The sequence below is a fragment of the Halichoeres trimaculatus genome, unplaced genomic scaffold (genome assembly GCF_033239565.1).
Source record: "Halichoeres trimaculatus isolate MK-OKI-2021-1 unplaced genomic scaffold, fHalTri1.1 fHalTri1_scaffold_11, whole genome shotgun sequence".
Lineage (NCBI taxonomy): Eukaryota > Metazoa > Chordata > Actinopteri > Labriformes > Labridae > Halichoeres > Halichoeres trimaculatus.
In genome coordinates, this window is record NW_027437189.1 from 37,275,824 (window position 1) to 37,295,100 (window position 19,277).

The following is a 19,277-nucleotide window of genomic DNA, read 5'->3' on the forward strand; positions in this document are numbered from 1 at the left end:
TGCAGGTCACAATGGGCGCCTGACTAAGGACTTCTTCCAGAGGAATCAGCTCACTCTTTGGACCATCCTGATGTTCCCTTGATCTAAATCACTCTGAGAACATTTAGGGATGGATGGAGAGGGACATTTAAAGACATCAGGTCCAGACAGGGGATGATCCTGCATGAAGACATCTTCACCACTTGGAGCAACGTTCCCACAACCTCCTGGAAACACTCACATCGAGCATGAAGAGATCAACAAGAGTGGAGGAGCTCCCCATCACTGACGCCTTTTTAACACTTTGATTTCTGTTTTAGGGGTTTTCAGGGTTTTTTTCTGAGCAGTGCTCTTAAACTTTAGACCAGCTGATGAACAGACTGTTTACCTTTAATTGTTTTCAATAAATTGCTGACTCTTTTTTTTCGTCTCCCTCCCATCTCTTAAAATATAAATCCTCAGAGTTTTTCAGCTGGTTTTTAAAGTTTTAATTAGGTGTGTATTTCAGAGGCCTTAGTTCATAAGAGGAGGACTGTTTGAGAATCTGCATGCTCCGTTATCCACAGTTTGTCTCTGTACATGAACATCACAATAATTATGGACACCTCCTGCAGACACTTGGAGGTCGTGGGACAAACACTGAGGATGAGCTGCGTTCAACCCCTGGATGTCAAGTGTATCTGAAAACAGCAGAAACAGACTTTTTTACATTTTGATGACAGATCTGGAAGTGGTGATTTATTTGGAGGTGAAAATATGGCTGGGGGAGATTTTATTTCCGAGAAAAGAAAAACAGAGCTTAATTATACTTCTGCATTGACTCTACACTGGAGATACAGCTCAGTGACTGATGCATACTTCTGTGTTGGTGTCTTCAGCCTCGTTTTGCAAAACTCCACCCAAACACTAGCATGCAGAGTAATTTCCACACCGGTCACATTAAAGTGATACTCTGGGATGGAACAAGTTGGTCCTATCACAAGGTTTAGGGCAGAAATGACCCCTACAGCAGTGTTTTTGTGCAGCAGAAGCCCAGAGCGCTCACACCAAACACCCCCTCCCTGCTCCTCTGCCGGTTTCCTCTGCACTCAGACGGGACCAATTTTTACTTGACCAAAAACACAAATAAACGGACTCCCACCAAAAAATCTGATATTGGTCTGCATTCACGCTTTAATCAGATAAATTTTCAGCGAGTTACTTTCATACAAAAACACCGCTAAATAAGGCTCTAGTTCTCATCGTGTCGTAAAACGGCTCTACCTCCGCTGCAGAGCCACAGCTGGCTACGAGACGCTCGTCGCTTAGTGTATCAGTCTGTGCGCGCGGCGTGCCGGATATAAACAAACGCAGGTAGTCTGCCAGGATGAAAAGACACGAGCAGGGAGGGGGTGTTTGGTGCGGGCACTCTGGGCTTCTGCTGCACAAAAACACTGCTGTAGGGGTCATTTCTGCCCTAAACCTTGTGATAGGACCCAACTTGTTCCATCCAGGAGTATCACTTTAAGACTTCCTAGTAGAGATAGAGCGATACGTTTTTTCATGGCTGAAACCAGGAGGCCGATAACCAATATTTGGAACTGATAGTCATTTGCAGTGGAAGTGAAAATATTGACATCAAATTTTGAAAAAAAAAAAAAAACTTGAACGTTTAACTTAGTTTGAATGACTTTGAGCATGTCTTCACTGACCAGCTCCCAGGCTCAGCAGCATGTCTCTAAATTTTAAATAGCTCAAGAATAAATAGCTCCCTAGAGTTTTCCAAAATTTCTATATGACTGAAATGTTATTTCATCTTTCACTTTTCCTTGTCTTAAGTTGAAGCAAAAACAAAATGTGCAGGGAGTTTCCAGGGCCATTCTCCCCATCGCTGCAGGAGCATCTAGAGCCAGAGGAGGAGAGAGTGGGCCTGTGGGCTAACGTTATGCTAAACGCTAATCAGCCTTCACCTCCACGTGCTTCGCTGCAACCTTGTTTAACTGATTAACGACATGTCGGCAGAGACTGCTAGCTAGCAGAGCTTACGGCCGTATAGCATGACTGGACTCACAGTAACATTACTGGTTGTTGTGAGTTTTAGAGGACGGGATCTTTGTTTCAATTTCAGGAGAGTCTGCTGCCTGAACTTAAACACATAAATCTTCTCTCTGGAGCTTTTCCACTCAGCAAAAGCTTTCTGCCAAAATATCCCAGGTTTAAACTGACTTCTTAGCGGCCGTCAGATTAAAGAAAGGCTGATGCTGATTATCGGTGCTGATATGCCTCAAAATGCTGAATATCTGTGCTGATAATTGGTCCATCTCTATTTAACAGTACCACTATGTCCTTACATAATTCTGCACAGGAAACCATTATTACCTAATTTTGTTGGAGCTGATAAAGGTTGAGCAGCTTTGACTGCGAAGAAGAAAAGAGAGACGGGGCCAGAGGAGCTGGGATGTTCATCAGATGTGGAAATACTCTAAATGCTGCCCAGTGGACCAATCACAGGGCTTACAGTCTGAAGCATTTCAACTTGTGGTTATAGTTTTTAGGAGGTGTGTGTATGCTGTGGACAAAGAAGTGAAACCAAAGAGATAAAATACCCTGCCTACCCTGCGCCAAAGTCAAAACAAATTAGAGGTTACAGGAGCTACAAACCAGGATTCTGTTGATGATTGTAAAATAATTCCTGATTTTTTTTTTAAACATGCAGAAACATTTTAAGACTTGTACTTATAAAAACCAAAACTTGGAGTTCCTGATTCTGCTGACTAGAAAAAAAGACAGAGTTTTGAATGAGGCATCAGGAGTTCATTTTGTGACGCATGAAAATAAACACACACAGGATGAAGACGCCTCCCTTCTCAGGCAAGAACACAACCCGCTTTTTGGCCAGATCCCACACATGGTGATTTGGAAAAGCACTCACACACACACACTCACACACACACACACTCACACACACACACTCACACACACAAACACACACACACACACACACACACACACACACACTCACACACACACACACTCACACACACACACACACACACACACACACACACACACACACACACACACACACACACACACACACACACACACACACACACACACACACACACACTTACAGACACACTGGGCTGACTGGGAGTGGACGGCTCTCACCTTGTTGAGAAAGCCCTTGAGCACGCTGGCAGCTTTCACTGACAAGGACCTTGGGATGCGAATGGGCTTCTCGAGAATGACTGTTGGCAAAAAGAAAAGGACAGCAACAAAGAGGGAGAAGGAGAGAGAAAAGGACAATCGTGAGCAGGGAGGAGGATGATTCACGCTCCAACCTGCCCGTGGGTGACCATGTCTGCTGCGTGGGAGTCAAAGGAAGGGAGGAGGAGCAGAGGACACTGTACTCTCCTCTCTCTCTTGATGGTCTACACACAGCCTCGAGACTCCCACAGCTCAACAATGTCACACTGACGAGAACAAAAACACTCCAAAAGACTTTCTCCCTCCAACCCTGAATCAGTAGGAGAGCCGCAGCCTCACGGATGAATGATTCACTCCCAGGATTCTGGTTCAAGGTAAACGAGACCAGCGTGTGCTCTGCTGTTACACTGACGGCTCAGGATAAAATAAGGGACCACTGTGGCCAAAAACACCCTGTCTTTGTGTTTGGTGTTTTTGAGCTGTTCTGTTGGAGTGAGAGGATAATTCAGCTGAAGAGAAAAACAAACGCTTTGTTGCTTCAGGAGAGAAACACTTTGAAGAATCAGGCATCAGCAACCAAAACACGAGTGCACACAGCTCCAAGTCCTCTGAGCGTACGCTGCAGCTTTAACTCATCCTACACGCTGCTGTAGAGACAGCTGATGAAGCCAAGATGTCAGAAATCAACAGGATTAATAAAGAGAGAATTCAGCACAGTGTCGGTTAAAAAAAACGATTTGAGTAAATTTACGCTGCAGGTTCAAATCAAGACAATCTGCTCAGAAAGAATCTGAAACTGATCATTTTCTCTACAGACTGATGAATACGTTTTTCAGCCACAGCAGATGTTGGTCAGCTGAGCCCTTCAATGAGACAACAACTCTCGCTGGTCTACAGACCAGACCAAGTTGGACCAGTAACCCAGCTCCTTTGGGCCATGGCCATATGTAGCTGGGCATCTGGGAAAACGCATATAAATTTTACAAGTTGGGCCTGTCCTCCAAACCAAACTGCAGTTTTACATCACTAAAAACAACATTTCCTGAAAACTGGACAAAGTAAAGATTTCGGGAAACTCTGCTTTCATGGTTTCATGTTTAGTTTAGTTTAGTTCGTCTTTCTTTCATTTATCTTAACAAAAAGTACGAGCACATTATAGAAATACAAAATCTGAAACTAATAACAAGGAGCAGAAGGTAGATGAAGTTTTTCATATCGCCCCTTCTCTCACAAAATGTTAAACATGTGATCAGAAAAAAAAACAAATACTGTTGGCTAGCATGCCTCTTAACTTTCCATTAATTCTGTCTTACAGAAAGACGACAAGAAAAAGAAAACAAACTTCAGTGCAAACTTCCATCAAACCAAAGAAAAATAGAAAAAATAAAAACATTTTCTTATTATATCTCTTATCAATATTTTTTTGTTATTTCTTTTAATTTATCCATTTATTTATTTGTCAATTTTCTGTTACAAGGTTAAGAATATCTTTCACCCCTGTATTTGTGTAACATACTGGTTTTGATGTAGTCTTTGATGATACTGAGTGATCCAGTTTCCTTTGCGTCTCTGTCCAGGTTATTCCTGAAAGTGACAACTTTACCTGTAATACTGTGCTCCTTGAGTTTTGTTCTGAATTTTAGTTCTGTGCATATTTAGAATCCCTTTAAACTGTAACTGCTATTGCTCTTGAAGAATCAACGCTGAAGTTTGATGGTAGGAGCTTTTCATAAGCTGTGTTCATAATTTGCAACATGTTGAAATCTAACATATTAAGTTTCAGCAACAGTAACTCAATGAATAATGGGTTTGAGGGGGCTCTGTGTGGACTCCTGTGTATAACTCTCATTATTTTTTTGTAAAATCAAGATTCGCTGGATAGAAGGGTTTCTGTTGGGAAACAGAGATTTTGGTTCTCGAACGTCACAGCTGGATGATGGGGGTTCCTTCTGATTGGCTGCCATGGGTATCACGTCTGAAAAGCACTGACATGTATGGGCTTGGCATGCTCCCAGCTGCTTCTATGGGCGGATTTGCCTAGTTACGCGTGGAGAAAAATATTTATAAAAACTAATGAGGGGAGGATATTTGTTTCTGAAAATGCCTGGAGACATTTATTCCGGTTTCAGTGCTTGCTCTGCTGAGATGTTTTCTCAGTGATTTGCCATCAGAAAGCTAGTTTTTTTTTATTTTGCGCTATTAGCCTTAGCAACACAGATGTGCTCCTCTGCCTGCAGCTCAATGATCAGCTATTAAGGTCTGTGGGCTTCAACTCGCCCCCACCACGGACTGCTCTCTGGCCTCTGGGTGGAGGTTCTGCAGCATCAGGATCAGAACTGCAAGATTCTGAAACAGTTTCTTCCCTCATAGCATCAGAGGGCTGAACCTACAGTAACACAATCCTTCGCACACTCCTGTGTTTCAGCCAGCTGTAACTGAGTATGTTACTGTACAGTGGGTTCCCTAATGTGCTATAGAGGGACTGTAGGTAACCATCATCATAAAGATGAGCGCGCATTCTGACTGCAGAAGCAGCGTTCAGCTCCATTCAGTCAAACAAGTTACTGTTCCATAAACCCTAAGTTAAAGCTGTTGGCAGCATCAGAATGTCCAGCTGTTCTGTGGTCAGCTATCAGAACTCATGTGGTTCTGACCATCAGAAATCTACAGGTGTTTTGGAGTTAAGCGTGGCCCTGTTAACTGGTGACTCTCAGCCAAACATGTCAGTGATTGTCAGCTGAGAGTCACCAGTTCACAGGGTCCCACTTCACCAGCTACGTGTACATACAGTCACTAACCCTTTCATATTTTTAATATCAGCTGGTTGGGTACAGCCATGTAAACTCCAATAACCCTTTTTAAAAAACAGAATTTGCTCATATTCTGGTTTTTAAAAACCTGAAAATCCCCCTGGGTTCCTCCTTTTCAAACCTGAATATTTGGTCATGTATACGCCTATCAGGATATCCTCATACAAAGGAACATTAATCTGTGTTCTGCTCATGTTCTGTTCGCAAGGAATCTAAAGTACAGGAAGTCTGCTGCTGCTGCTGTTGTTGTTGTTACTGTTACTATGGAAACAGGAAGAAGAAGCGGAATCGACGTGCATTGCATCATGCTGTTGTCCACGTGAGGCTGTTTTTATCGAAACACCACGTCAACAGGAATAACCCTGTTAGCTCATGCATATAAACAGATTATTCCCTATGTTTCAGAAACCGGAAGATTGACTGTTTGTAGCTACTGCACGTAGCTACTGAAACACCGGCACCGTGTGCAGCAGTGTAGTTAAATGCTCCGTCTTTACCTCAGTGAACCAGGTTTGACTGCTAACAAGCAACATTAATGGCTGATATTCAAAATACGGATTAGACTTAGCTTTTTTGATGAAAATGTTGGTTTGAGGTTCTGACCAAACATGGACTCACTATGGAGGGGAAATAATAAGTCAAGTTATATATGATGGTTACCTGATACAGATTTTAGGAGTAAAGTAAAATTAGGGAATATTAAGAAATGATGAACCTGTCTATTAACCCTGAAAAACTCAACCATTGATATTCTGATTTGGTGCAGTTGTCTGGACGTAGTTTCTGGTTCTTTTATTCTGAACCGGTCTGTGTGCTCTGTTTGGTCTGGGAGGGTTTCTAATTTATTGACACATGTTTACATCCTGGTCTGTCACAGTCTGGTAAGTGTCCACAGATAAGGCAGTCATGAGCAGAGTGTGACGTGTGTGTGTTTAGATTCCTCTCTGGGCACAAAAACGTCTGTCCACCTAACACCTGTCCACTTGCTGATCTCTTTGATCCACTCACTGCTATTTCACAAACCTGGGAGCATTTTATCATCTGTCAACGTGATGATACTAAGTTAAAAAATGTGTTTTTTGGTGGTTCATTTTCCCACGACGGTTGACGAACCATTATATTCTTCAGTTCATGTGCACTCAAAATAATCCCTCTACATGCTCTTTTAACTTTGAATTCATTTTTCAAGAAGTATTCATCATTTACAGGCTGCTCCCCTAAAGTGTTACGCAAGACATTTCAGTCAGAGGAGAAGCCACTGGTGTGTGTTTGTTGAATGACAATTAAAGTCCCTCTTCAAAGAGACAGAAGAGACACCTAAAGACTTAATGCTTCTGACAGAGGAGGTGATAAACCGTGAATACCTGTGGGTACCTTTATGAGCTGCAGTCTACAGAGGAAAAAGTGGCTCCATGCACCTGAAGGAAGAAGTGGAGGAGCAGATCCAGAGTTACCTCGCGCTGCAGGTGTGTGGACGGCGAGCTAATGTCCTGAAATCAAGGAGACTACTTCCTGTCAGGAGTGAGACTTGGTGCTGACAGTACTCCAGGACCTCTGAGGGTCAAAATAAACCAGCAGCTCACACACAGCTGCAGCCTGTGACGCTCACCAACCAGAGTCCACCATGTCACCAGCTTTCTCCTTTATTCAGGAGTTCAATCAGAAAAACAGAAAAGCTGAAGAATGAAAAATCTTCTCCTCTTTATAATAAATGTATCATCATGACTGATTAATGTAACTCTGTAACTCCTCCTGATGTCAGTGAGCACAAAGCTTTGCAGATAAAGACAGAACAAGGAGCGTTTGTTCTAAAATCATAGTTTCATGGTTTCATAATCACAGTTTCTGCAGCAGGGAGGCTAAACATGATTTAATATATTTTCTTAAAGTTTCACTCCCCCTCAGTTATTTGCAGAAAGCTTCAATTGATGATTTTTAGTGAGACTTTTTAAATGTTAATGAATCTAAAACACTGCTCTCCCATTCTTCTCCTTTCTTTATTTCGTCTCCCTCTGGGCTTTTTTAGAATCAAACATAAACCCTGCTGGAGCTTCTTCTGCTGCTTTTTTTCCATCTGTGGTTCATCTAATTAAAAACATTTCCTCTCACAGTAGAACATGTTGTGGAAATTACTCCCAAAACAGAAAAGCATGTTTTCAACAATGTCCTGTGCAGCGCGGCATCATTACAGCTGAGTAAATGCTCTGTACTGGGACCAAATGGAGAAGTTAGGAAGCGTTTCAGCTTCAGCTGAACTGGGAACAAACAGCAGCCGCTCGCTCCAACTCTGGGCTGAGTCACACCTGGCGCAGTCTTTATAAACCTAAAGCTGGAGCTGATACTGAGCATAAAGATTAGACTTTTCTGGAAGAATCTAAGCTTGTTTTTAGAGAGGTGTAAAACTAGTGGTTAAAGGGACAGTTCACATCATTCTAGGAGCAGTTGTATGAGGTCAGCTCAGCTCCTTCGTTGAAACATATCCTAATGAATGTGGACGTATATTTGAGGTAAATCCACCGTGTCACAGGTTCCCACACTGAATAATGTCACCTCTTCTCCGTCTGCCTGTCTAAAGCTCTGTGGCCCTCATGTGGAGCCCAGAAACCCGAAACAGGCTCAGACTCCTGTGCGGTGACATATGGCCCCATGGACCCTGCAGAGAAAGTCTTGGTGAACCTGCTGCTCCTCCGGTAAGACCGCCAGGAGGATGGTTCTGGTGGCAGATGCTAGCCGTGGTTCCACGCTACGTTCCTGACGGTCACAGCTGAGACCTAACGCGTCACACGGGACTCCTGTAGTACGGAGGAATGTCTGTTACAGGGGGAGGGAGGGCTCTGTAAAGAGACCATATGGCTGGAGGAAACACAAATGTAAATAGAAGCAGAGATTTCGTAGAGGTCCTCCATCCTGAGGGTGTGATCACACCCACAGTTTGTTCGGTTTTGTCCAAACTCCCTGACTTCACATCTATTTCTGTTCAGCAGCTCCGCGCTGTGGTACTGCTTACAGGGACCTTCCTCACTGAGCTCATTTCAGCGCTCGTCCCACTGAGTTTGAGTTCTGTGTCGCCTCCACTCCTGGGTGAGATACATGGCTTTCCTTCAGTGTTAATACAACCCACCTCTTCCTGGAACTAAAGCAAGTGGATCTGAAAACTTCTACTGAGAAATCCTAAAGAAAGGAGCTCAACTCAACTCACTGCACCAGTCACAGCGCTGGATTCATCAGGAAACACTTAGCAACTTCACTACTACCATATTTTCCGCACTACAAGGCGCTTCGGAGTATAGGGCGCACCTTCAATGACTGGCCTATTTGAAAACTGTTTTCATATATTGGGCGCACCGCATTATAAGGCGCATTGAATAGGAGCTACAGTAGTGGCTGGGGTTAGGTTATGCATACACTAGATGGAGCTGCGCTAAAGGGAATGTCAACAAAACAGTCAGATAAATCAGTCAAACTCAGGCTACATCCACACGGAGCTGCACATTTTCCTATCCAACTATTTTCTGTGCCGTTTTCAAAGAAAGTGCGCTGTAAAGATGAAGCCGTTTCGGCCGTCCACAAAAGCCGTTTCCAGAGATCAGTTCAAATGCCAGACCGTGGGGGGGGGGGGGGGGGGGGGGGGGTATTGCTCTAACAATAAACGAGAGAAGAAGCCCGGGCCAGCCTGTGACCTGATGTTAGCAGCAGAATTCCTTTTTACAGGTTCTTACTGCTTACCGCTGTTAATCCGGCGACGACCCCTAACTATGGTAGCCATGATTAATCAATATATAAGGCGCATCAGATTATAAGGCGCACTGTCGGCTTTTGACAAAACTGAAGGCTTTTAGGTGCGCCTTGTAGTGCGGAAAATACGGTAATCTGTTTCCAAAACCCCCCAAAAAAGAGCCCTGAATCACACAGCTGCTCTTAGCAACACCTAAAGTAATTGTGATATGGAAAACCTGCTTTTATTTTGAAAAGTTCTTCTGCTGGATTTGTAGATATCTGCGGGATATAGTTACAGGAGTGAACCAGGACCTTGATGCTGTGTCTGATTTTATCAGGGTTGTATGTATCCTCACTGTTGCTTGCTCTGCTCTGGGCTCTATCCTGCTGCTCCCCCTGCTGCTGCTGCTTGTGCATGTCCATGAAAGAGAGGGAACTAGCATAAGGGACATGTGATATGCTATATGATATGATGTACCAATGAACCAATCAGAGGGAGCTACAGGCAGTGCCTTGGTTTGTTTATCTCTCTCCTCTTTTCAAAGCATGGCTGCTAACAAAAGTGAAAGTGACGAGTCGGTCCCCAAAAGAAACTCTATCTCCGTAAAATGGACTTGGTTTGGATTATCCCAAAGCGACCCAACACAAACAACAGTCATTTTAAGAGTCTGCAACAGAAAGTTCATGCTCCTGATGGAAACACAAAGAATCCTTTTAACCAGCTGAAGAGACAGCACCCGAAACAGTCTGCCCAAAGCCAAAAGGTGAGCAGAGCAGCAGCCACACTGTCATCCCAGCAGCCAAAACAAACAACTCTGATCCAGGTATTTGATAAGGGCAACACAACAAGTCAGCGCTGTAAAGCGTGACTGAAGCAGTAACCTTTGACCTTACAAAGGATGTGTTCTTCAAACGGCTAGAAATCTGTGAGCTGAAACGAGAATGACTGCTTTATTTCCCTTTTCACAGTGAACAAACATACTCTGCAAAGATTTTTGTGGTTCTTCTGGATTACATTACACTTCAGGTGCTTAAAGCAGTAACTTAAGTTTACATTTTTATTTTGTGCTTTTCAGTATTTTGATTTTTTTAAGCTCTTTTGCAAAACTTTAAATGAAAAGTGAAGTTGAGTTCCTGTGGCTGAAGTGCTTTGTACTAAGAGGGGACACTTGTTTTTGATAGGAGTGTTGTTTAAAACTTGATTTTCTCTATGTTTGGTTCATTTTTTTCTTTTTTTAATACTTACCGGATCTATTCACATGAGTCATTCCTCAAAAAACAAGTTGAAGTCACTAAACTGATTTGCTGTCTTGATAAGTTAGCTGTTATGTAGCAAGTGTGCACCTTACTTTAATGTGTTCATGTTGATCGTCATTTTGAGTTGAAACAAGAGACTTAGACTAAAAACTAGTAACTTTACATTACAAACGTCAACATTTGTGTTTGATTTTTATTTAACTTGCCACAAGTTTGCTGAATTGTTTACCCAAATAAAAAAGTGTTCAAAGAATACCATCTTGAATGATCTTTTATCCTTTTTTTCCATTTAGAACTTTGGTTTTAAATAGATAAATAAAAAGGTTTGGTTTTTATGCTGTTTAATAACATGCAAATAAGTCTGAATAATAACATAAAGGACAGAAGCAGCTCATAATGAATTATTTGGAACAGAGGTGTCCTGACAGGATTAATTCTGAGTTATTAAAAATATTAGAGCAGACAGAAAACAGAGAGGAGATGAAACACATTTTAAATCCACTCCTCCTCTTCCCTCTTCCCAAATGTTGAAGCAGCAGAAGCATAAAACACTCAATCACTAGCATGAGTCCTATCAGTAAAACTTGCCTAACAGGTTTCCTTTAGACTCAATCAGATCCCCTTATCAAGTTGTTTCAGGTGTTTCACCTTTAGTCGACTGAAAACGTCTTCACTCGCTGCAGCAGCAGAAAACATCGCTCCAAACCTGCAGCCTTAAACTCATCTGTAACAGAGACGCTGGATTCTGTTGGTTCCTACAGCTTTACTAGGTTTTAAAAGAACTTCACATCCCTAATTTCAAACATAAATACACGCTTCAGTTCATAAAAGATGTCAGAGAGTGAGAGAGACGAGCAGAGGATTCAGAAGTGACAGCACACTGAATCAGATCAACAGGCAGGAGAAATAAATGTAACTGTTCTCAGATTCCTGTTTTAATGAAGCGTACCAGAACCATCTAAGCCTGGGTACACACACACACACACACACACACACACACACACACACACACACACACACACACACACACACACACACAGATAAATCCCTCACAGCCCGGAGCTGATTGTTTTTCCATGACATAAACTGAGCTCTTAGCCCCCTCTCCTTCTCTCTCAGAGATGCGTCACAAAGGGTTAAATGAACATGTTTCTGTTTAAAAGGCACCAAACAGGCTGCCACATGCTCCCAATATTCACTTCACATTTCTATTCTTCTCTGGATTCATGATTCAGAAACAGAGCAGGGACGTCCCCTCAGCGTGACTCCACTGAACTCAGAGCACAGAGCGTCCTGAGGTGACCATTTCCTTTAGGGGACATTCATCAGACGCTAACTATCCAGAGAAATCAGAAACTTTAACAGTTAAATGATTTTAGCACTTCCTGTTTCTCAAGCCCCGTTTCCACCAAGTGGTCTGGTTTGGATCAGTCCAGTTTGGTACAGGTTGGCTCAGTAAAGCCTGATCCTGTTTGTGTTTCCACAGCCAACCTTTTTGGAGGGCGGCGTGTAAGCTGGATGCTGTATTAGTTAGGTAATTGAGTGACGGCATGGCAGCGCGACACACTGTACCCCACTACTAAATCCAACGAAGAAGAAAAACCTGACACAGTAAACAAAGAGCAACAATGAAGATATCCAGCATTTCGTCTTCTTTGTGATTGGCATGTGTCTCTTAGTTACTAAGAACAATCAAGCTTTGTTTCAGAGAAGTCTGTGAGCCGCCAGGAGAAATACAGCAGCTGCTGTCACACAGGAAGTGACCATTCTTTCCACCAATCAACAGACTGCAGTGTTTCTAGCTCCACCTTCAGGGCTCAGATCAGTTTAGTCTGGCACCCCAACAGAAGGGAATCAAAAAGTGGGATGGTACAGGTAATTTGGGGACCTGTCCTGGTTTTAGTCAATGGAAACGCTGTACCAAGATGAACCAAAGTGAACCGCTTAGTGGAGACCGGGCTTTACCTCAGCGCCTTTCTTCCTTTTCCTCTCATCAACTTCTGACTGAACTTGATAAAAGAGTCTCTGCTGCTGATGGTTTTGGTTGCAGATGTCAAGATGAGCTTTCTGCTCTCTGACGAGCAGTAAAGATTTCGTTAATTCACCTCTGAGATCCATGTGAGACCTGAGAGAAGTTCGACCAAAACTAAATAACTAACTGCCATGAAACGATGTCCTCGGAGTGCTCGTTATCAAATCAATCTGAAGGACAGAATGTAATCTGACCTTTCTGAATGAATCCACATTTTTAACACTGGAGTGTTTAGCACGTTGGGCTTCTTGAGGATCTTTCAGGATGTGCTCCTCTTTGAGATTCAGAGAGCTCTCAGTACTGTGGCTGTTCACCTCAGCCTCACCTTGAAACAGGTACTCCTCTGTGTTCATGTCAGGATTGTCGGTGATGATGTCAAACGGAGATCTGCCCGCCATCATCTCAAACATCAGCACGCCCAGAGCCCACCAGTCCACGCTGAAGCCTGTGAGGACACAGGAAGAAAAAACTCATGAATGGTTGGAAGTGAAAAGTTTCTGAAGTATTCCACAAATCTGAACCAGTCTGGGTTTTACTTCTTCAAAGTGTAAAATGTTGAGTTCAAACTGGAGATCCGTCTCTTTCCTGTGCGCCTGAGCGTGTATGAGGGGGTTAAAGAAAAAGTTTCTGCAACTATTTGAGAGAAAATCCAGGATATGTTTTTTTTTTATAAGTGAATGTGAGAAAAAAAGCAGAGCACAAAGATTTTTACAAGGACAGTTTGTCAGTGCTGAATCTCTCTTTCCTTTGAAAACAGTCGATCCAGTTTGTTTTCAAGGATTCAGGGAGCGTCATTGTCATCCTCACACACATTTACACCTAGGTAGCATGAAATTTCTCCCTCAAGGTCTTAGTTTTAAGCCTGACGAATAATATTTTCTCTTTTTTATCAACTGTTTGGTGTTTTTCCAGAGGTTTGTGGATGTTTCATCACTGCGGTCTCCTGTTGATTGTTCTATAATTTTTTTTTAGAAAAATTACTCTGCAGGATTTCATATTAGAAAACAGAGGACATCATTACATGATGTATTCAGTGTGGATTTTGTTTGGTGTTTTTCAGCGTTGAACCCTGTTCCTGACGGTCCAAACTTTCCACATCAGGAACGTTAGCTCCAACACTGGAAAAACCTGAAATCTTATTCAGTGTTTTCTGTCTTATTTTCAGGAGAAATGCCTTTTTTGACTTACATGAGCCCCATTTACCTGACCGGTCTTATCTAATTGAACAACATAAAAGTGTCTTGTATTATGAAATTATTCTAGTTTCAGGCAAATTTCTCTTGTTCTACTGGCAGATGTTTTTTTACTTGTTACAAGCAGTTAAGACCTCATTTTGTCTTCACATAACTAAGGCATTTTTCTGGACTGACCAATTGAATGTGGCTCATATCAAGTATAACAACACAATTTTTACTTAAAATGAGAAGAAAACACTTGATAAGATTTCAGTTTTTTGCAGTGAATCCAGTTACTGGTAAAACTTTAATCCTCAATTTTCTAAATCCCTGCAAATTCTGGTTTATAACAACACATGTAAGGCCACTGGTGTTGAAGTTGAAGAAGTGACCCTGTGTTTCAGAACTTTTTAGAAACCAAGCAGCAACCTCCATCCACCAGAAAAGAAGCTGATGCAGAAGTCATGAAACTGCAGTTAATCAAGTGTCCACTTGAGGCTGGATGCAGAGAGGAGATTTACCAGAAACTACTGACACATCACTCATTCCCCCTTTCCACCAGTGCTCAATCAGTGCTAGTACTTAGTTGGTTCTGATTACGTTCTTGGTTTGGTTTTCCTTCAGCAAGGAGCCTGTCATATAAATAAGACAAATTACGTTCAGGCTGATTAGTCTGTTAAATAAAACAAAGTATAGACTTGATCTCTGAGAGACAAGGAATTGCTGCTTCAATTTCACCTCCATTTCAAGTTCTGAATGAGGAAATGACAACAAAACAACAGGACTTGCTTGGCAGCTTTCCTTTTTAAGGATGTCTGTTTTTCACTGCTGATCGTTAGTTACTGTAGCTCCACCCCCAGCCCCCCGCGTCGTTGGTGCTCCGCCCTGGCCCAGCAAGAGTTAGTGCTTATTAAGCACCAGTTTTGAGCACCTGAAGCTAGGGCTTTGTCTGTCAAAATATAAAGAACCAGTGCTAAGTCTGGAACTAGCACCAGCAGCAGTTTGGTGTAAAAGAGGTATTGTTCTATGCACAGTGTGCTGATGGAGACAGGATTTTTACTCTGCTGTGCGGTGCCTCGAAGGAAAAGGGGGAATAGAAAACTAGCTCTTAAACTGGAGCTGGCTGTCAGAGCTGAGGCCTTCACCTGGAAACATCATCTGATAAGCTACGTCATGACACCAACACAAACATTAGCACGTCTAAAGAAGTCATCTATTATATCATCAAACCACGTTCTCCCCTCACATTGAGTCAGGGGTTTTTTAATCTAATCAGCTTTTCTTCACACTGCTATCTCAGGATACTGTCAGCATGCAGCTCCTCAGCATCCTTCGAATCTACAGTGCAGATTAAATGTGACACATGTGAGTCCAGATTGGCTGCTAGGCGCCGCCCGTTGTGGCTGCCCAGTACAGCAGGACTCTCTTCTTTGTCTGTTTCCTATAATTTTTATATCTCTATTTCGTCATCTTTGTACGTGGAGTGGATCATGACTTTGAATGGCTCATTTGTTGGTCGTGGATGACAAACTAACAAACTATTTTTACTACTTACCTCCTGTGTTTGTCTGGAGATCCTACATGTAACCATGGCTGCATTGTTTACATGTGAAATTAGCTGTTAGCAGCCTGTAGCATGTCAATGCTAACTGGTGCAAGGCCTGATGTTTCCCCACAAGGTGAGGAGAAGGAGGTGAGGATGAGGTGTTGGTTCTCAGGTGTGAGCTAAGAAGTGACGGCATGGACCTGGCCTTCCATCCATCGTTATTAGGAACGTAAGAACTATCTCCATCAAGATGGACGAGCTAGCCATGCTAACCCAGCAACAGAGGGAATACCAGAGGACAGAGTAGCATCATGCTATTCCCAGGCATGGCTAACAGAGCGCTAACATCAGACAGCAACGCCACATCAGAAGAGCTTCGCCTGCTGTGAGCAGACAGGATCCAGGAGACAGAGACTGAACAGACTGCTGGGGAGGCTCAGTCCTGGACCCTGTGGAGGTGGAGGTTGGCTGACTGGACAATGACGGACAAGCTGTCAGCTTCTATCTTCTTATGGACCTTTCTGCACTTTCCATACACTTTCCAACTTTTGTTTTCTTGATTGCCGCTGTGACTCCTGAATATCTCCTAGGGGATAAATAAAGTATTTTCTATTCTATTCTATTCTATTCTATTCTATTCTATTCTATTCTATTCTATTCTATTCTATTCTATTCCAGATTATCATATAAATCTGAAGATTTATCATTGGGAGCTTCCAAACACAAATCTGTCTGTTGATATCAACCCACCATAGTCCTCTCCTCGCAGGATCTCAGGGGCGATGTAGTTTGGTGTTCCACAGAAGGTACTGGTGGTGTCACCTGGTCTGATCCCCTCCTGAGAGGAGAAGGAGAAGGATGATGAAGGTGAGGCTGTCAGAGACAGGAAAGCTCAGTGTGGGTGATATGATATGCAGGAACATGAAGAGTGGAAGACAGGAGCCCCGTTGGCTCTTTGGATCAATACAGACCTCCTGCATTATTGATCAGCCCACGCCAGCAGTCCACACGGTCCATGAAGAATCGATGCGTCTCTTACCTTGCACATGCCGTAGTCTGTGAGCTTGATGTGTCCGTCATGGTCCAGGAGCACGTTGTCCAGCTTCAGATCGCGGTAGATGATTCCTTTTTCATGCAGGAAGTTCAGAGCGATACAGATCTCTGCTGCATAAAATCTGTGACGGAAAGGAAGAAGAAGTGAGCGGTGAGGGGTCCTCTGCTGCCACCATCAGGACGTCAGGTCCGAGAAGATGTCTGTAACTTTTCCAACACTGTCTCAGCCATCAGAGTCACAAAGAGACACATCCTATACACAGAAACTCAGCTTTAAATCCAACACTAACACCAGTTTGATCCAACACACCGCAGCTCTCCAGCAGCTCTGACCACAGAGACAAAGACGAGGAGATTGTTTTTCATCTGTAATCTGGAAAATATCACACGAGCACTGCAGCCAAGGTTATAATAGTTTTGGATTTGGCATTATAGTTTAGTTTGAATTAGTTTGGACATTGTTTTTCTCATTATAGTTTAGTATTAGCTAGTTTTCGACATGTTTTTATCCCTTACAGTTTAGTTTTAAGTAGTTTTGGAGCGGGCATTCTAGTTTTTATTTAGTTTTGATTTTTGCAACAAGGCTTAGTTTTAGTTTAGTTTTAGTTTTAGTTTAGTTCAGTTTTAGTTTTAGTTTAGTTTAGTTTTAGTTTTTCATACCTTATTAACCAGGTGCAGGATTTAAAAAGGTCAGAGTAAATATTTTGTCATACTGTTTATTTTCAAGTTCAACATAGTGCTCACTGCTCAGTCAATGCTGATACTGAACTGTTGGCTGCTGCCTTAAACACATGAAAATATTATAAACTTATAAAAAAAAAAAAAACAAACATAAATTTTGTAAAAATAATGTTAACATAAATTACATAAAAATATTATAAACATAAATTATATAAAACAATATATTATGAGCTTTGATAATTAGAAACTTGGACTCTGTAACGTTAAAGTCAGACTCAAATACAATTAAAGTCAGACTCACATGAAATTAAACCATTACAGATGCTCTAATTCATTGCTCCACTACGTTTGGTCGCAGCACAGCACACAGCCAGTCAGTGCAGTAAAAAAGCACGTCCCAGTACGTCGCTATGATGGTGCCGTACGGCACTGACAACTGCCGAAAACTGTCATAAAATTGGCTGGGAAAATGTGTCGGATTAATTTAAATCCTAAAGGCTTTTAATATTGTCAGAAACGATAATGAAGGACATTTTGTCTATAATTTTGGTGACTTTCAGTTAGTTTTGTGAACACAAGATACAGTTTTGGTTTACTTATTGTTTTTGTTTTCTTTTCTAGTTTTTATTAGTTTGAGTTAACTGCAATGTATTTTAAATTTTAGTTTTCCTTTTTAGTTTCGTTTTAGTTAACTATTATAACCTTGACTGCAGCTCATACTGATCTCACAATGTTTGGATAATTAGCTACTGTAAAGATTTTTACAACAGAGACCTGTTTCTGAAAACTGAAGAGAAAAACATATATTTCACCGGGAGAAATTAGAGATTCCATGAACAGCTTGCCAAAGACTTGGCCTTGATAAGTTAAAATACATTTTAAAGACAGAATCTCATGTTTAATCTGCTCTGGATTATCAGGTTAGCATTGAAGGAGACCCCTCCAGTGTGCTCTTAAATGGATCTATGGAAGTGTATTTAGGGTGGATCAAGTTAGCCAGCTTCAGATATACTTTCAGAAATCACCCGCAATGACCATCACAACTTCTAGGGGGCAGTAACAAAACTTTTGGCTGTATGAAAGAATTGCACAGTTCTACAATTTTATTTAGCAGATACTATTGTCCAAAGCAACACACGACACAAGTAAGAATTTAGACAGAAGCGACTTTTAATATCCTTTACAAACTTACCATGCTCCCAAAATTAACCCAAGACTGAATACTAAGGTGGCGGGTGGGTATTAGAAGATTTGCAAAACTACAACACAAATGCAAACGCCACAACACAAATGCAAAAGTGACAACACAACAGAGGTACAGCAACAATGGGAGTAGAAGAGGTTACTTATCTAAATGGACACAGAAATGTTGCAGAAGTAAGTCAATTATTAACTTAATCTATGATAAATATAGCTTTGTAGGGGTGTCAACTTGTGATAACCTTCTTAGAACTTATATTTCTTTATTTAAATTAGCATTAGAGCTATATTTATCATAGCTTCAGTTAAAAAAGACAACAAACATTAACTTACTTTAACAACTTTTCTGTGTCCATTAGGATAACTGTCCTCTTTTAACTTCTGTTGTGTTGTGGCATTTGCCAGGTTACGTTAGCTCTGCTTGGTGAGGTTGGAGTTGGTAGATGAGCTCTGGTAGGACAGAACCAGGATTCACTAATGTTATACGTTACAGACACGTCTCAGAGCACCAGGCTCTAAGACATGTCTATGACGTATGGTACAAACTCACAACGCTTGTTTCAAACAACAACGCTACGTAACTCTAATGGTACGGCCACACCAATTTGCATCGAGATTACATACAAAGTCAATGCCAA

The 19,277-nt window shown here is 42.0% G+C and overlaps 1 protein-coding gene across 3 annotated transcripts in view; it reads right to left on the reverse strand.

Annotated features, from left to right (window-relative positions):
* Window positions 1–19,277, reverse strand: part of prkcz (protein kinase C, zeta) — a 169,339-nt gene that overhangs the window by 30,295 nt on the left and 119,767 nt on the right. For all 3 annotated transcript variants that reach the window (XM_074682230.1, XM_074682232.1, XM_074682231.1), the window contains 4 exons: window positions 16,745–16,880; window positions 16,456–16,543; window positions 13,310–13,429; window positions 3,130–3,209 (listed from right to left, as the gene is read on the reverse strand). In XM_074682230.1, the coding sequence (XP_074538331.1) occupies window positions 3,130–3,209; window positions 13,310–13,429; window positions 16,456–16,543; window positions 16,745–16,880 (424 nt within the window). The remainder of the gene's footprint in view (window positions 1–3,129; window positions 3,210–13,309; window positions 13,430–16,455; window positions 16,544–16,744; window positions 16,881–19,277) is intronic.